Below are 15,783 nucleotides of genomic sequence, written 5' to 3'. Positions count from 1 at the left end.
AACGCGATCATGGGTTTCTTGCGATCATGGGTGGAGCAGTGTTTATATTTGTAGTGAGGAACCAGGAAGTTTCATGAGAACAGGGTGGTAGACAAGGTGACCAGGGAAGTCAATAAGACATTTAACTATTTTCCCTAGGTAGACTAACTGTACAGAATGGTGTGGACCAAGAGGGGTTTGAAGGATTAACATGCATCGATTGATAGACAGAATGGAAGCTTGACAAGTCCGGTACCAAGATCCCAGATGGTGGATCAGTCTGGAAGATGGGAGAGAGGACCGAGAAGGAATGGAGCCGTGGGACTGGGCGGGAGAGGGGAAAATAGGTAGAGTAGAAGAGAGAAGGACGAATGAGATGACACGTGGCGTGAGACGCAGGGAGATTTGTCAGGCTGATTTGAATGGTGGGGGAACAGAAGAGGAATTGGTAGCAGATGTACAATACAGATGTTTGAACAGGCTATTAACAAGGGCTCAGATGGTAGACTGTTCTGGAGATGGAGATTTGAGTCACCAATTTGATTGTGGAGGACAGATCGGGTGCTGGATGTAATGTACATAGATTTTCATAAGTGCCCACTAACAATAGGTATTCCTGCCTGATTCCTGTTGGGTGGTGACAGCCTACCTGGAGGAAGCAACAATGGTCGTGCCTCTGTAAGAGAGTCTGGTCCCGTGGCTCGGATGTACAGGGAAAGGAAGAGGAATGCAGTAGCGATAGGGGACTGTAGTTCGGAGTTCAGATAGGCGATTCTGTGGACGAACGAAAAAACGCGGATGGTCGTTTGCCTCCCAGGTACCAGTGTCCGAGATGTTTCTGATCTGGTCCACGATATCTTGTAGTGTAAAGGAGAACAGCCTCAGATCTTATTGTACCCCTTGACAATAAGTACTCATGTTTGAGTACTGTTGTGGGGGACAGCCTACCTGGTGGAAGTGACAGTGGCCGGGCCTCCGGCACAGAGGACGGCCCTGTAGCTCAGAAGGGTAGGGATAGAAGAAAGAGGACCATAGTAATAGGGGACTCGATAGTCAGGGGTTCAGACAGGGGGTTCTGTGGAGGTTATCGGGAGTCCCGGATGGTAATTTGCCTCCATGGTGCCAGGGTTCGGGACGTTTCTGATCGCGTCCAAGTTATCCTGGAATGGGAGAGTGAGGAGCCAGAGGTCGTGGTACATGTAGGTACCAATGACATAGGTAGGAAAGGGGAAGAGGTCCTGAAACGAGAGTATAGGGAGTTAGGAAGGCAGTTAAGAAGAAGGACCGCAAAGGTAGGAATCATTGGGAACTCTTCTGGGGCAGGCGTGACCTGTTCAAGAAGGACGGGTTACACTTGAATCCTGGGGGGACCAATATCCTAGCAGGGAGGTTTGCTAGGGCTACAGGGCAGAATTTGAACTAGTAAGACGGGGGGGGGTGGCGTTAATCAATTTAAGGAAACTATGGGAGAGGAGGTTAGTTCACCAGTAGAACAAGTAAACAGACAGTGTGAGGGAGGAAAGGCAGGTGATGGAGAAGGGATGCGCTCAGCCTGAAGATGTAGTCGAGAAGAAAGAAAAGGATAATAAATTTGAATGCATTGATAGGGATGAAAAGAGATGAGGAGGTAGAGAGTATCTTAAATATATCGATTTTAATGCTAGGAGCATTGTAAGAAAGGTGGATGAGCTTAAAGCGTGGATTGATACCTGGAAATATGATGTTGTAGCTATTAGTGAAACATGGTTGCAGGAAGCGTGTGATTGCCAACTAAATATTCCTGGATTTAGTTGCTTCAGGTGTGATAGAGTAGGAGGGGCCAGAGGAGGAGGTGTTGCATTGCTTGTCCGAGAAAATCTTATGGCGGTGCTTTGGAAGGATAGATTAGAGAGCTCCTCTAGGGAGGCTATTTGGATGGAATTGAGGAATGGGAAAGGTGTAGTAACACTGATAGGAGTGTATTACAGGCCACCTAATGGAGAGCGTGAGTTGGAAGAGCAACTGTGCAAGGAGATAGCAGATATTTGTAGTAAACACAAGGTGGTGATTGTGGGAGTTTTAATTTTCCACACGTAGACTGGAAAGCTCATTCTGTTAAAGGGCTGGACGGTTTAGAGTTTGTGAAATGTGTGCAGGATAGTTTTTTGATACAATACATAGAAGTACCGACTAGAGATGGGGCCCTGTTGGATCTTCTGTTAGGGAATACGATAGTACAGCTGACAAATGTATGCGTTGGGGAGCACTTCGGGTTCAGTGATCACAATAGCATTAGCTTCAATATAATTATGGAGAAGGACAGGGCAGGACCGAGAGTCGCGATTTTTGATTGGAGAAAGGCAAACTTTGAGGAGATGCGAAGGGATTTAGAGAGAGTGGATTGGGTCAAGTTGTTTTATGGGAAGGATGTAATAGAGAAACGGAGGTCATTTAAGGGTGAAATTACGAGGTTACAGAATCTTTATGTTCCTGTCAGGTTGAAAGGAAAGGTTAAAGGTTTGAAAGCACCATGGCTTTCAAGGGATATTAGAAATTTGTTTCGGAAAATGAGGGATGTCTACAATAGATATAGCCAGCATGGAGTAAAGGAATTGCTCGAGGAATATGAAGAATGTAAACGGAATCTTAAGAAAGAGATTAGAAAAGCTAAAAGAAGATACAAGATTGGTTTGACAAATAAGGAGAAAGTAAATCCGAAAGGTTTCTATTGTTATATTAAAAGCAAGAGGATAGTGAGGGATAAAATTGGCCCCTTAGATAATCAGATTGGTCAGCTATGTGTGGAGCCGAGTGAGATGGGAGGGATTTTGAACGATTTCTTCTCTTCGGTATTCACTAAGGAGAAGGATATTGAATTGTGTAAGGTGTGGGAAACAAGAAAGGAAGGTATGGAACCTATGACAATTAAAGAGGTGGAAGTACTGGCGCTTTTAAGAAATTTAAAAGTGGAAAAATGTCCGGGTCCTGACAGGATATTCCCCAGGACCTTGAGGGAGGTTTGTGTAGAAATAGCAGGAGCTCTGACGGAGATCTTTAAGATGTCATTAGAAACGGGGATTGTGCAGGAGGATTGGCATTTTGCTCATGTGGTTACATTGTTTAAAAGGGTTCTAGAAGTAAGCCTAGCAATTATAGACCTGTCAGTTTGACATCAGTGGTGGGTAAAATAATGGAAGGTATTCTTAGAGATAGTATTAAAAATTATCTGGATAGACAGGATCTGATTAGGAGTAGCTAGCATGGATTTGTGGGTGGAAGGTCATGTTTGACAAACCTTATTGAATGTTTTGAAGAAGTTACGAGGAATGTTGAAGAGGGTAAGGCAGTGGATGTAGTCTATATGGACTTCAGCAAAGCCTTTGACAATGTTCCACATGGGAGTTTAGTTAAGAATGTTCAGTCGTTAGGTATTAATGCTGGAGTAATAAAATGTATTCAACAGTGGATAGATGGGAGATACGAGTGAGCAGTGGTGGATAATTGTTTATCGGGATGGAGGCCGGTGACTAGCGGGGTGCATCAGGGATCTGTTTTGGGCCCTATGTTGTTTGTAATATACATAAATGATCTGGATGATGGGGTGGTAAATTGGATTAGTAAGTATGCCGATGATACTAAGGTAGGAGGTGTTGTGGATAATGAGGTGGGTTTTCATTGCTTGCAGGGAGATTTATGCCGTTTAGAAGAATGGGCTGAACGTTGGCAGAAGGAGTTTAATGCTGAGAAGTGTGAGGTTCTACATTTTGGCAGGAATAATCCAAATAGAACACACAGGGTAAATGGTAGGGCATTGAGGAATGCAGTGGAACAGAGAGATCTAGGAATAACAGTGCATAGTTCCCTGAAGGTAGAGTCTCATGTAGATAGGGTGGTGAAGAAGGCTTTTGGAATGCTGGCCTTTATAAATCAGAGCACTGAGTACAGCAGTCAGGATATAACGTTAAAAATTGTACAAGGCATTGGTAAGGCCAAATTTGGAATATTGTGTACAGTTCTGGTCACCGAATTAGAGGAAAGATATCAATAAATTAGAGAGAGTGCAGAGGCGATTTACTGGGATGTTACCTGGGTTTCAGCACTCAAGTTACAGAGAAAGGTTGAACAAGTTAGGTCTCTATTCATTGGAGCGTAGAAGGTTGAGGGGAAATTTGATCGAGGTATTTAAAAGTTTGAGAGGGATAGATGGGGTTGACGTAAATAGGCTGCTTCCACTGAGAGTAGGGGAGATTCAAACGAGAGGACATGATTTAAGAGTTAAGGGGCAGAAGTTTAAGGGAAACACGAGGGGGTATTTCATTACTCCAAGAGTGATAGCTGTGTGGAATGAGCTTCCTGTAGAAGTAGTAGAGGCCAGTTCAGTTGCGTGATTTTAGGTAAAATTGGATAGGTATATGGACAGGAAAGGAGTGGAGGGTTATGGGCTGAGTGCGGGTAGGTGGGACTAGGTGAGATTAAGAGTTCGGCACGGACTAGGAGGGCCGAGATGGCCTGTTTCCGTGCTGTGATTGTTATATGGTTATATGGTTAATCTTGGTACATATTGGTAGCAACGACAAAAGCAGGAAAAGGGAGGAGGTCCTGAAGAAATACTGCAAGATTTAGGAAAAAAAAATTAAGTAGAACCTCAAAGGTAGTAATCGCGGAGTTCCTGCCTGAGCCACGTGAAAGTGAGAATAGGAATAGAATGAGGTGGAAGATAAATGCGTGGCTGTGGGATTGGAGCAGTGGACAGGAATTCATATTTCTGGATCATTTGGAGCTCTGTTGGGGCCAGGGTGACATCTACAAAAAGGATGGGGACTAATTCGAAGGGGACTAATATCCTGGCGGGGACGTTTGCTAAGGCTTCTGGGGAGGGTTTAACCGAGAATTGCTAGGGGTTTGGAACCGAACCGAATTGACAGAGGAAAGAGAGGTTGGCTCACAAATAGAGAAAGCTTGGAGACAGTGCGAGAGGGAGTATAGTCAGATGGTACAGAAGGGACGCGTTCAGACCGATAGTTGGCTCACAAATAGAGAAATTTTGGAGACAATGCAGAAAGGAAGGATAGGCAGCTGAAGGAGAAGAGACGCGCTCAGTATAATGTTTGAGACGAGTCTATTTTAATTCGAAGATCGGATGAGCTTAGAGCGTGGATCAGCACTTGGAGCTATGATGTTGCGGTCATTACAGAAGCTTAGATGTCTCAAGTTCAGGAATGGCAAATTCAAGTGCCGGGTTAAGATGTTTCAGAAAAAGTAGGGAGGAAGGAAAAAAAGTGAATGCATGGCAATGTTGATCAGGGATATTGTCACCGCTGTGGAAAAAGAGGACGCCATGGAGGAGTTGTCTGCGCAGTCTCTGTGCGTGTACGTTAGGAATAGGGAGGGGTCAAAAACTCTAATAGGCGTTTTGCATAGACTATCCAATAGTAACAGGGACGTCGAGGAGCAGAGATGGAGATAGATTCTGGAAAGTTGTAATAACAACTGGATTGCTTTGGTGGGAGTTTTTAATTTCCCAACTATTGATTGGCATCCTCCTAGAGTGAGGGTGTTTAGATGGGGTGGAGTTTGTTAGGTGTGTTCAGGAAGGATTATTGACACAATATGTAAATAGTCCTACAGGAGGAGAGGCTGCACCTGATCCGGTTTTGGGAAGCGAACCTGGTCAGGTGTCAGCTCTCTCAGTGGGAGAGCATTTTGGCGATACTGATCACAATTCTATCTCCTTTACAATAGCATTGGAGAGGGATAGACACAGACAAGTTAGGGAAACTTTTATATGGATTAAAGGGCACTAGGCACGAAGTTGGAAGGTGGATTTGGAAACAGATGTTCGCAGAGAAACGTACGGAAGAAATGTGGCAAAGTTCAGGGTGTTCTTGTGGGGTGTTCCACTGAGATGGTCAGGTATAGGAACCCCGGTGTAGAAAGGCTGCTGTATATCACATCAGATGAAAAGAAGACCGTACGAACGTTTCAAAAACAAGGTACTGATATGAATCTAGAAGATTTTATGGCGAGCACGAAGGAGCTTAAGAAAGAGATTAGGAGAGCCAGAGGGAGACATGAGAAGGTTTTGGCCGTCAGAATTAAGGAAAACCCCAATGCATTCTATAGGAACGTTGAGATCAAGAGGATGAGACGTGAGAAAACAGGACAAATCAAGTGAGACAATGGAAATATGTGTATGGAACCGGATGAAGTGGCGGAGGTTCTGATTGAATATTTACTTCTGTATTCACTACGGAAAATGATCTTGGAGATTGAAGGGATGACTTGCAGTGGATTAAAAAGCTTAAGAATGTAGAAATTAAGAAAGAGGATGAGCTGGAGATTTTGGAAAGCATTAAGTTGGACAGGTCACCGGGACCGGACGAGATGTACCCCAGGCTACTATGGGAAGTGAGGTAGGAGATTGCTGAGCATCTGGCAATGACCGTTACATCATCAATGACGACGAGAGGGTTTCCGGAGTATTGGAGGGTTGCGAATGTTGTTCCCTTGTTCAAGAAATGGAGGAGGGATAGTCCACGGAATTATTGGCCAGTGAGTCTTACTTTAGTGGTTGCTTAGTTGACGGAGAAGATCTTGAGAGGCAGGATTTATGAATATTTTGACAGGTTTAATATAAATATGAATAGTTATCTTGGCTTTATCAAAGGCAGGTCGTGCCTCACGAGTCTTTTAAAGTTTTTTGAGGACGTGACTAAACACATTGATGAAGGTAGAGCCGGAGATGTAGTGTTTTTGGATTTTAGCAGGGTATTTGATAGGATACCCCAAGCAAGGATTATTGAGAAAGTAAGAGGTCATTGGATTCAAGGGGATATTGCTTTGTGGATCAGTAACTGGCTTGCCCACAAAAGGCAAATTATTCTTGTGGTAGGTTCATATTCTGCATGGACACCTGTGACAAGCGGTGTGCCTCAGAGATCTGTTCTGGGCCACCTACCCTTTGTGATTTTTATAAATCACCTGGATGAGGAAGTGGAGGGATGGGTTAATAATTTCGCTGTTGTCAAAATGGTTGGAGGTGTTGTGGATAGTGTTGAGGGTTGTCAGATGTTACAGCGGGACATTGATAGGATGCAAAACTGGGCTGAGAAGTGTCCGATGGAGTTCCACACAGATAAGTGTGATGTGGTTTAATTTGGTAGGTCAAATATGATGTGCAATATAGTATTAATGATAAAACTCTTGGCAGTGCGGAGGATCAGAAGGATCTTCGGGACTGAGTCCATAGGACACTCAAAGCTGCTACGTAGGTTGAATCGGTGGTTAAAAAAGAAATACGGTAAATTGTCCTTCATCAATCGTGGAATTGAATTTAGGAGCTACGAGGAAATGTTTCAGTTATGTAGGACACTGTTCAGACCCCAGATGGAGTACTGTGCTCAGTTCTGGTTGACTCACTAAAGGAAGGATTTGGAAGCAAGAGAATGGATCCAAATGAGATTTTCTAGGATGCTTCCTGGATTGGGGAGCATGCCTTATGAGAACAGGTTGAGTGAACTCGGCGTTTTCTGTTTGGAGCGACGGAGGATGATACAGGTCAGGGCTGAAATTGTTGCCACAAGAGGACACACGTTTAACGTGCTGGGGAGTAGATGCAGAGGACATGTCAGGGGTACGTTTTTTTAAGCAGACAGTGGTGAGTGCGTGGAATGGGCTGCCGGCAACGGTGGTGGATGCGGACCCGATAGGGTCTTTTCAGAGGCTCCTGGATAGGTACATGGACCGTAGAAAAATAGAGGGCTATCGGTAAGCCTAGTAATTGCTAAGGTAGGGACATGTTCGGCACAGACTTGTGAGCTGAAACGCCTGTATCGTGCTGTAGGTTTTCAATGTTTCTAACTACATTAAGGACTTGGAAACCGTAAGAGATTTACAAGGGTGTTTCCTGGATTGGGGAGCATGCCTTATAAGAATAGGGTGAGTGAACTCGTCCTTTTCTCCTTGGAGCGATGGAGGATGAAAGATGAATTGATAGTGTTGTACAAGATAAGGAGAGACACATCGTATAGATCATGTAGTCTTATTCTCAGGGCTGAAATGGTTAGCACGAGAGGGAATACTTTGAAGGTGCTTGGAAGTAGGTGTAGAGTAGATGACAGAGGTAAGTTTTTTACACAGGGAGTGGTGAATGCGTAGAATGGGTTTCCGGCGCCTGTGATGAAGATGGAAATGATACGTTCTTTATCGGACTCCTGGATAGCAAAATCCAGCTGAGAATAACAGAGGATATGGGCAAAGTCTTGGTAGTTCTTAGGTAGGGACATGTTCGGCACAGCTTTGTGGGTCGAACGGCCTGTATTGAGCTGTATGTTTTCTATGTTTTTATGTGTCTAAAGCACCCCTCTACAATTTAATCCAGATCATTTATATACATCACGGACAGGCGAGGGCCCAGTTACATCCAGAGATACAAATCCTTTCATAATTGTAGAGCAGCGTAAAACAATCACAGACTGCAGAGTAAAGCGGTACAGTTACAGAGAGAGCGCAGTGCAGGCAGACGATAAGGTGCGAGGGGCAACGACGAGGTCGATCGTGAGGTCAGGAGTCCATCTGAACGTTCCAGGGGGCCTTTCGATAATCTGATATCTCAACCCCACCACACCCCCACCCCGATGGGAGGGAGTCCGTGCTGGGTAGGGGTCTATGATTAATCTGGCTGCTGCACCTTAGCAGCAGGAAGTGTAGACAAGTGTCCACGGAGGGAACATGGCAGTTTTCCATCTTTGGAGAGAGGCACCAAGACGGCTGATGAGACAGTGTAGTTGACATGATGTGCAGGGACTTCAATAAGGCATTTGTTGGGCTGCTTTACATAATGGCGTGAGGTCTCGGGCGATTAGATTGACCGATTTTATTGCGGATGACCCGCTTCTCCTGACTGATTGATAAAATGCGCACTGACATTAACAAGTGCAGTCATAAGATCGCAGACGGCAGATCACTCTGGGAGTTGGAAGAGAGGAAGGGACGGAGAGACGGGGAATGGATTGACCGATGAGAGAGGGACGGAGTGGAGAAATAGGGAGGGTGGAAGATGGAGGAGGGAGAGTGGTACTGGATGCCGTGAGACCCAAGGAGAGCTGTCGGGCTACTTTGATCTGGAAGGACGGACCAAGCACGGGAAGTAGACGTAATCTACCTAGACTTTAATAAGGTCTCAGATGGTACACTACTCCGGGGAGCTGGGAGCCAGAGGGCACAGGATTAAGTGAAAGTGGATGACGAGGAGGAGAGAGAGCTGCGGGTGGGAGGGTGTGTTAGTTAGAAAGGAAGAAGACAGGGACGAGAGAAGCGAAAGGAGACAAGGAGGGGAAATAATATGGGCGGTGGGGGAAGAGTGGGGAGATAGAAGGGGAAAGACTGGGATTTTTTTTTGAAGAGAGTGGTTGGGGAGAATCGGGGAGATAGAGGAGGAGATTGGTGGAGGAGGAGGCTGTGTGTACGGGAGGGGCAGAGAGTGTGGGGTGGGTAATGTGAAAGAGGTGGAGAGCGAAGGAGAACGAGGATGTTGTGTAGTCTCGAGGGACTGATTTGTGCAGAGAGGTCGGGCAGTTTGGGACTGTAATTCTTGGAACGTAGTGGTGACCTCACAGAGACGTATAAAACCACGAGCGCTGAATGGGGAGGCTTTAAACTCGATTTGCAGGGGTTGGCAACTGGAGGGCCATAGCAGATCATGGAGCGGGAGACGAAATAAATTGTGTTAAAAGTTCATGCAACTTCAGAAATAGAAGTGTTGTGTATAGGTGTTACAATCTTCTGAGGTGTGTCTATTTCAATGCGAGGAGTATTGTCCGGAAGGCAGACACGCTGAGGGCGTGGATTGACACGTTGAACTATCACATCATAGTCATTAGTGAAACTTGGCTACAGGAGGGGCAGGACGGCAGCTTAATGTTGCAGGGTTCCGTTGTTTCAGACGTGACAGAGGCAGAGGGATGAACAGTGGGGGTGGGGGTGGTGACATTGACAGTCAGGGAAAATGTTACAACAGTGCTCAGGCAGGACAGATTAGTGGGCTTGGCTACCGAGGCCATATGGGTGGAGCTGAGAACCAGGAAAGACATGATGACCACATTAATGGGGTTGGATTATAGAACACACAATAGTCAATGAGAACTGGAGGAACAAATCTGCAGAGAGACAGCAGACAACTGCAGTAAACATATAGTTGTAATAGTATGGTATTTTAATTTTCCACATATTGATTGGGATTCCCATACTGTTAAACATCCAGATGGTTTAGTGTTTGTATAACGTCTTCAGCAAAGTTTTCTATATCAATATGTGGAGGTACCAACTAGCGAGGATGCAATTTTAGATCCCCTATTAGGAAACAAGTTAGGACAGGTAACGGAAATCTGTATGGGTAAACACCGAGGGACAGTGATCATACCGCCATTAGTTTTAACTTGATCATGGATAAAGATAAATCTTGTCCTGGGTTTGAAGTTCTAAAATGGAAAAGGGCCAAATTTGAAGAAATGAAAAAAAAAATCTAAAAAGCGAGGATTATTTCTCTGAGTGGAGGCCTGTGACTAGTGGTATGTCACAGGGATCACTGCTGTGTCCATTGTAATTTGTCATCTATATCAATGATCTGGATGATAATGTGGTAAATTCGATCAGCAAATTTGCTGATGATACAACGTTTGGAGGTGTACTGGACAGTGAAACAGATTTTCAAACCTTGCAGAGGGAATTGGAAAAGCTGGAAAAATGGGCTGAAAAATGGCAGATGGAGTTTAATACGGACAAGTGTGAGGTATTGCACTTTGGAAGGACAAACCAAGGTCGAATATACAAGGTAAATGGTCGGTCATTGAGGAGTGCAGTAGAACAGACTAATCTGGGAATACAGTTACAATAATTCCCTAAAAGCGTAGTCACAGGTAGATCGGGTCGTAAAAAGAGCTTTTGGCACATTGGCATTTATAAATGAAAGTATTGAGTATAAGAGTTGGAATGTTATGGGGAGGTTGTAAGAGACATTGGTGAGGACGCATTTAGAGTGTTGTGTGCTGTTTTGGTCACCTAATTACAGGAAGGAATTAATAAGGTTGAAAGATTGCAGAGAAGGATTACAAGGATGTTGATGGGACTTGAGAAACTGAGTTACAGAGAGAGGTTGAATGAGTTAGGACTTTATTCTCTGGAGCGCAGAAGAATGAGGGGAGACTTGATAAAGTTATATCTACTTGGATAGAGAGTTGTTCATTTGGCAGGAAAAAGAGAGTGGAAAGAAAGAGATCCCATTCTGGTTGGCTGCCGGTTACCAGTGGTGTTCCACAGGGCTCTGAGTTGTGGCCGCTTCTTTTTACGTTGTATATCAACGATTTGGATTATGGAATAGATGGCTTTGTGGCTAAGTTTGCTGATGATACAAAGATTGGTGGAGGACACGGTAGTGCTGAGTAAACAGAGAGTCTGCAGGGAGCCTTGGATAGATTGGGGGAATGGGCAACGAAGTGGCAAATGAATTACAAAGTCGGAAAGAGTACGATCATGCACCTTAGTAGAAACAAATAAACGGGCAGGCTATTATTTCAATGGGGAGAGAATTCAAAGTACTGAGTTGCAACGGGACTTGGGAGCGCTCATGCAGGATACCCTTAAATTCCAGATTAACCTCCAGGTGGAGTCGGTGGTGAAGAAAACGAATGCAATGTTGGCATTTATTTCGAGAGGAATATAGTATCGGAGCAGGGATGTGATGTTGAGGCTCTATAAGGCACTGGTAAGACCTCACTTGGAGTACTGCGTGCAGTTTTGGGCTCATTATTTAAGAAAGGATGTGCTGACCTTTGAAAGGATTCAGAGAAGATTCTGTAGAATGATTCCGGGAATGAGAGGGTTAACATAGGAGAAACATTTGACCGCTCCTGGACTGTGCTCCTTGGAGTTTAGAAGAATGGGGGGGGGGAACCTCATAGAAACATTTCGAATGCTGAAAGGCATGGACAGAGTGGATGCGGCAAAATTGTTTCCCATGGTGGGGGAGTCTAGTACGAGAGGGCATGAATTGAGGATCGCAGGGCGCCCCTTCAGAACAGAGATGCGAAAAAAAGAAATAAAATTAGCCCGAGGCTGGTGAATCTAAGGAATTTGTTGCCACGGGCGGCAGTGGAGCCCAAGTTATTGGGTGTATTTAAGGCAGAGATTGATAGGTATCTGAGTAGTCAGTGCATCGATGGTTATGGTGAGAAGGCGGGAAATAGGACGAAAGGGGAGATTGGATCAGCTCACGATGAAATGGCGGAGATGACTAGAAGGGCCGAATGGCCGACTTCTACTCCTTTGTCTTATGGACTTATGGGCAGTTAACAACGACCTTTTCATTTGAGATTCGTTCACAAGTTTGCGTGACTGGATTCATAATGAACTGGGAATTTGGGCCCTGAGATGACTCTGCACAGACCTCAGACGGCGGACGCTGTGTGGAAGTCCGTGACTCCCAGTGTAGTGCACAGATCCGCCCCACTAATTCTGCTTTTTGTGGCAAAGACTTGGATGGAAATCTGGATATTCAACTAGGCTTTGTGTGTTTAATGTCCTGTCTCATAGAGTTAGTGAATTATTTTATTATTTCCAGATCTAGAACAGAGACCACCCAGCGGAGTACAGAAGCTGGCCTACAATGTTGACCACAATGCATTCCCTCTGGTATTAGACATTTCAGCTTTGGTGAAAGGAGCTGTTGGTCTACTCAGTCTATGCCTCTTGTGATCTTAGAAACCTCTGTCGGATCTCCCGTTCAGCATCTTAGGAGGATGTCGAAGGCCTTCTAATCCTCCCAATAATGTGGTGACCAGAACTGTATGCAATACGCCGGATGCAGCCTAAGCAGAAATTTTGATAAAGCTGCATCATAACGCACTGACCTTTGAACCCCCAAGTTTGAAGTCAAACGTGTTATAAGTACCAAACCACTCAACTAAATTGCCTTCCGGGTCATTTACATACGTCACAGACAGGAGTGGAGCCATTTGCATCCAGGGATACCGATCACTTCATGGTAGTAGAGTAATGTTTCTATATTTTGAGTGATGAACCAAGGCGGTTCATGAGAATAGGCAATTCAATAAGGCATTTAACTTTTCCAATTAGTGGGTTTCTCTGTAGAATGGTAGGGGCACAGCGAAATTTGACTGACTGGCGTGCGCATTGGCAGAGATAATATACGCTGATTAACAAGTTCCCGGATTGTATATCGCACTGGATGTTGGGAGAAAGGTACACCGGGAGAGACGGAGAAGCAACGAAGCAATGAGGGATGGATGACTGGACATACTATTGGCTAGGCGGTCGGAGCAAAGGTTAAGTGTCGAAGTTCGTTTCTCAGACTGCAGGCCGCTCCCTAGCGGTGTTTATCAGAAGGTCGTTGGTGGGACTCGGGATCTTTGTCAACTATATCGACTATTTGTAACTTATTATACAAGCCGTGGACGATAAGCTTGCAGATGACGTTGTAAGCAGTGAAGACGGTTATCTTTTACAGTTGGATCTCGATTTGCTGGGAAACTGGGCCGAGCAGCAGCAAATACAATTTATTTCGGATAACTGCGTGCTGCAGTATTTGAGGAAGACATGCCACAGTGGGACATTCACAGTGAAGAGTTAGAGTGCTATAGAATAGATGGACCCCGGGCTACAGGAAACTGTTCCCAGAAACTGAGGTCAAGGATAGATAGGGCAGTAAAGATTGCATCTTTATCAATCAAGGCACTGAGTACAGGAGTCGAGAGGTCATTTAGTAGTTGTACAGGATGTAGGGTAGGCCGATCTTGGATAAAAGTGTTCAGGCTTTGTCCAACTGCTCCAGGTGAAATGCCACTGAGCAGCAACAATTGCAGTGGGTGCTTTACGGGGATACTGCCGAGACTCGAGGGACTGAGCTATGGAGATAAGTCAGCCAGGTTAGGATTTTATACCTTGGAGTTCATGGGTGACTGACAGAGGTTTATATAACCACGTAGGGCAAGACAAGGTGAATGCGCAGAGTCATTTTCTATGGACATGCAGATTCGAGTGTCGGAGCGCACTGTTCTGAGGTGATCGCAGAAATGATTTAACTGCGGACCACAGTGACATTTATTTTTTTAATCAGTCGGTACTCTGTCTGTGGAAGGAGCTGCCAGAGAAATGGACGATGCAGATGTATTAGTATTTGTACAGTTGTGCGTATAGCACGTGACCCCTTCAGAATAGCGTCATCAATGTGAACTCTGACCTGCCTGAGCAGTCACTGGCTTTTCCCCTGCACTCGACGTGACCGGAGGATCTTCATCCTTAGCGATGAGAAGATCATTGTTGCGAAGGTTCAACTGAGAGTAGGTGGGGTCCAGACCATCTGGAAGAGAATGGAAGAGAATGTGAGAGAGAAACAAATAGAAGGGCTATAAACAGGTAGAGAATGGGGTGGGGCGGAGTGAGAGACTGGGAGAAAATATGAGGGAGATGAGGAAGTGAGTGTAGAAAGACGTGGAGAATGAGCAGCAGCGAGAGTGACGGATGGAGAGCGGAAACACGGTGAGAGATGAAGGCGCCGGACGGGAAAATGGGAGAGAATGGGGAGGCAGAAGGAAGACAGAAATTCGACAGGCAGTGGGAATGGAAAAGAGGGACTGAGGTTATGAGTGAAGTGGCAATGAGAAGTGTGAGAGCGTTATCGAAAGAGTCAGAGAGAGAGAGAGAGAGGTAGAGTGAGGGGAGAAAAATGTGGCAGAGGGACAGAGAGGGCCAGAAGGGGCGAGGGTCAATTGGTGAGAGAGAGAGAGGGATACGGTTTTATTATTTTAGTCGTCGTTTTATTATTGTTTGCAACCTCTGATCTTTTTTTATACATTGGAAATATGACGGGCTTGTGAGGCTTAACATGTTGTGGGGATTTTCGCGCTCGATTGTGTTCCTTTCTTCCCTGGCTTCTTGCAAGAGGAAGAGCGGTAGGTAACCTAGTGGTTTACAGTACCAGAGTCTCAAGTTAAACAAATCTCAACATATTTTTACAAAGACGACTCTCAAGTTTGATTGGTGTTCGTTTTTATTTTGTGTGTGACGTGAATGATTGACCTGAATGAAAATGGCTGCTAAATTTATAAGACCATAAGACAGAAGTAAGCCATTTTGTACGTCGAATATTCTCCGCCATTCAATCATGAGCTGATCCAATTTTTCCAGCAATCCTCAACTCCCTTCCTTCTCCCCATACCCTTTGATATCTTGGCTAAGCTCTATCTCTATCTCTCTAAGAGAGTCACCCAGAGACGTGGCATCCGCAGCCGTTTATGGCAACAAATACGGCAGATTTTCCACCCTCTGACTAAAGTAATTTCTCTGCATTTCAGTTCTAAATGACGTCCTTCAATCCTGACTTTGCCCTCTTGTTCCAGACTCCGCTAACATGGCAAATAATTTTGCCATATTTCATCTGTTCTGGCCTTTTAAATTTCGGAATGTTTTTTATGAATTCGCCGCTCATTCTCATGAACTCCAGGGAGTACAGCCCAAGAGTTGCCAGACGTTCAGCGGACGGTAACTTTTAATTCGTGGGATCATTCTCGTGAATCTTCTCTGCACCATCCCCAATTCCAGTACACCTTTTATAAAATAAAGAGCCCAAATCTGCAAACAATACTCCAAGTGTAATCTCACGAGTGCCTTATAGGGCCTCAAAATCACATCTCTGCTCTAATATTCGACACCTCTAGAAATGAATGCCAACATAGAATTCGCCTTCTTGACCATCGACTCAACCTGGAGGTTAAGCTTTAGGGTATCCACAAAGACTCCCAAGTTCCTTGG

The 15,783-nt window shown here is 45.0% G+C and overlaps 1 protein-coding gene across 3 annotated transcripts in view; it reads right to left on the bottom strand.

Annotated features, from left to right (window-relative positions):
* Window positions 1–15,783, bottom strand: part of LOC132386130 (oxidized low-density lipoprotein receptor 1-like) — a 65,470-nt gene that overhangs the window by 35,934 nt on the left and 13,753 nt on the right. For all 3 annotated transcript variants that reach the window (XM_059958425.1, XM_059958424.1, XM_059958426.1), the window contains one exon: window positions 14,213–14,332. In XM_059958425.1, coding sequence (XP_059814408.1) covers window positions 14,213–14,332 — 120 coding nt within the window. The remainder of the gene's footprint in view (window positions 1–14,212; window positions 14,333–15,783) is intronic.

Source organism: Hypanus sabinus, unplaced genomic scaffold (assembly GCF_030144855.1).
Source record: "Hypanus sabinus isolate sHypSab1 unplaced genomic scaffold, sHypSab1.hap1 scaffold_1018, whole genome shotgun sequence".
Lineage (NCBI taxonomy): Eukaryota > Metazoa > Chordata > Chondrichthyes > Myliobatiformes > Dasyatidae > Hypanus > Hypanus sabinus.
The sequence above is the reverse complement of the archived record's forward strand: the minus strand, read 5'-3'. Positions and strand labels throughout refer to the sequence as shown.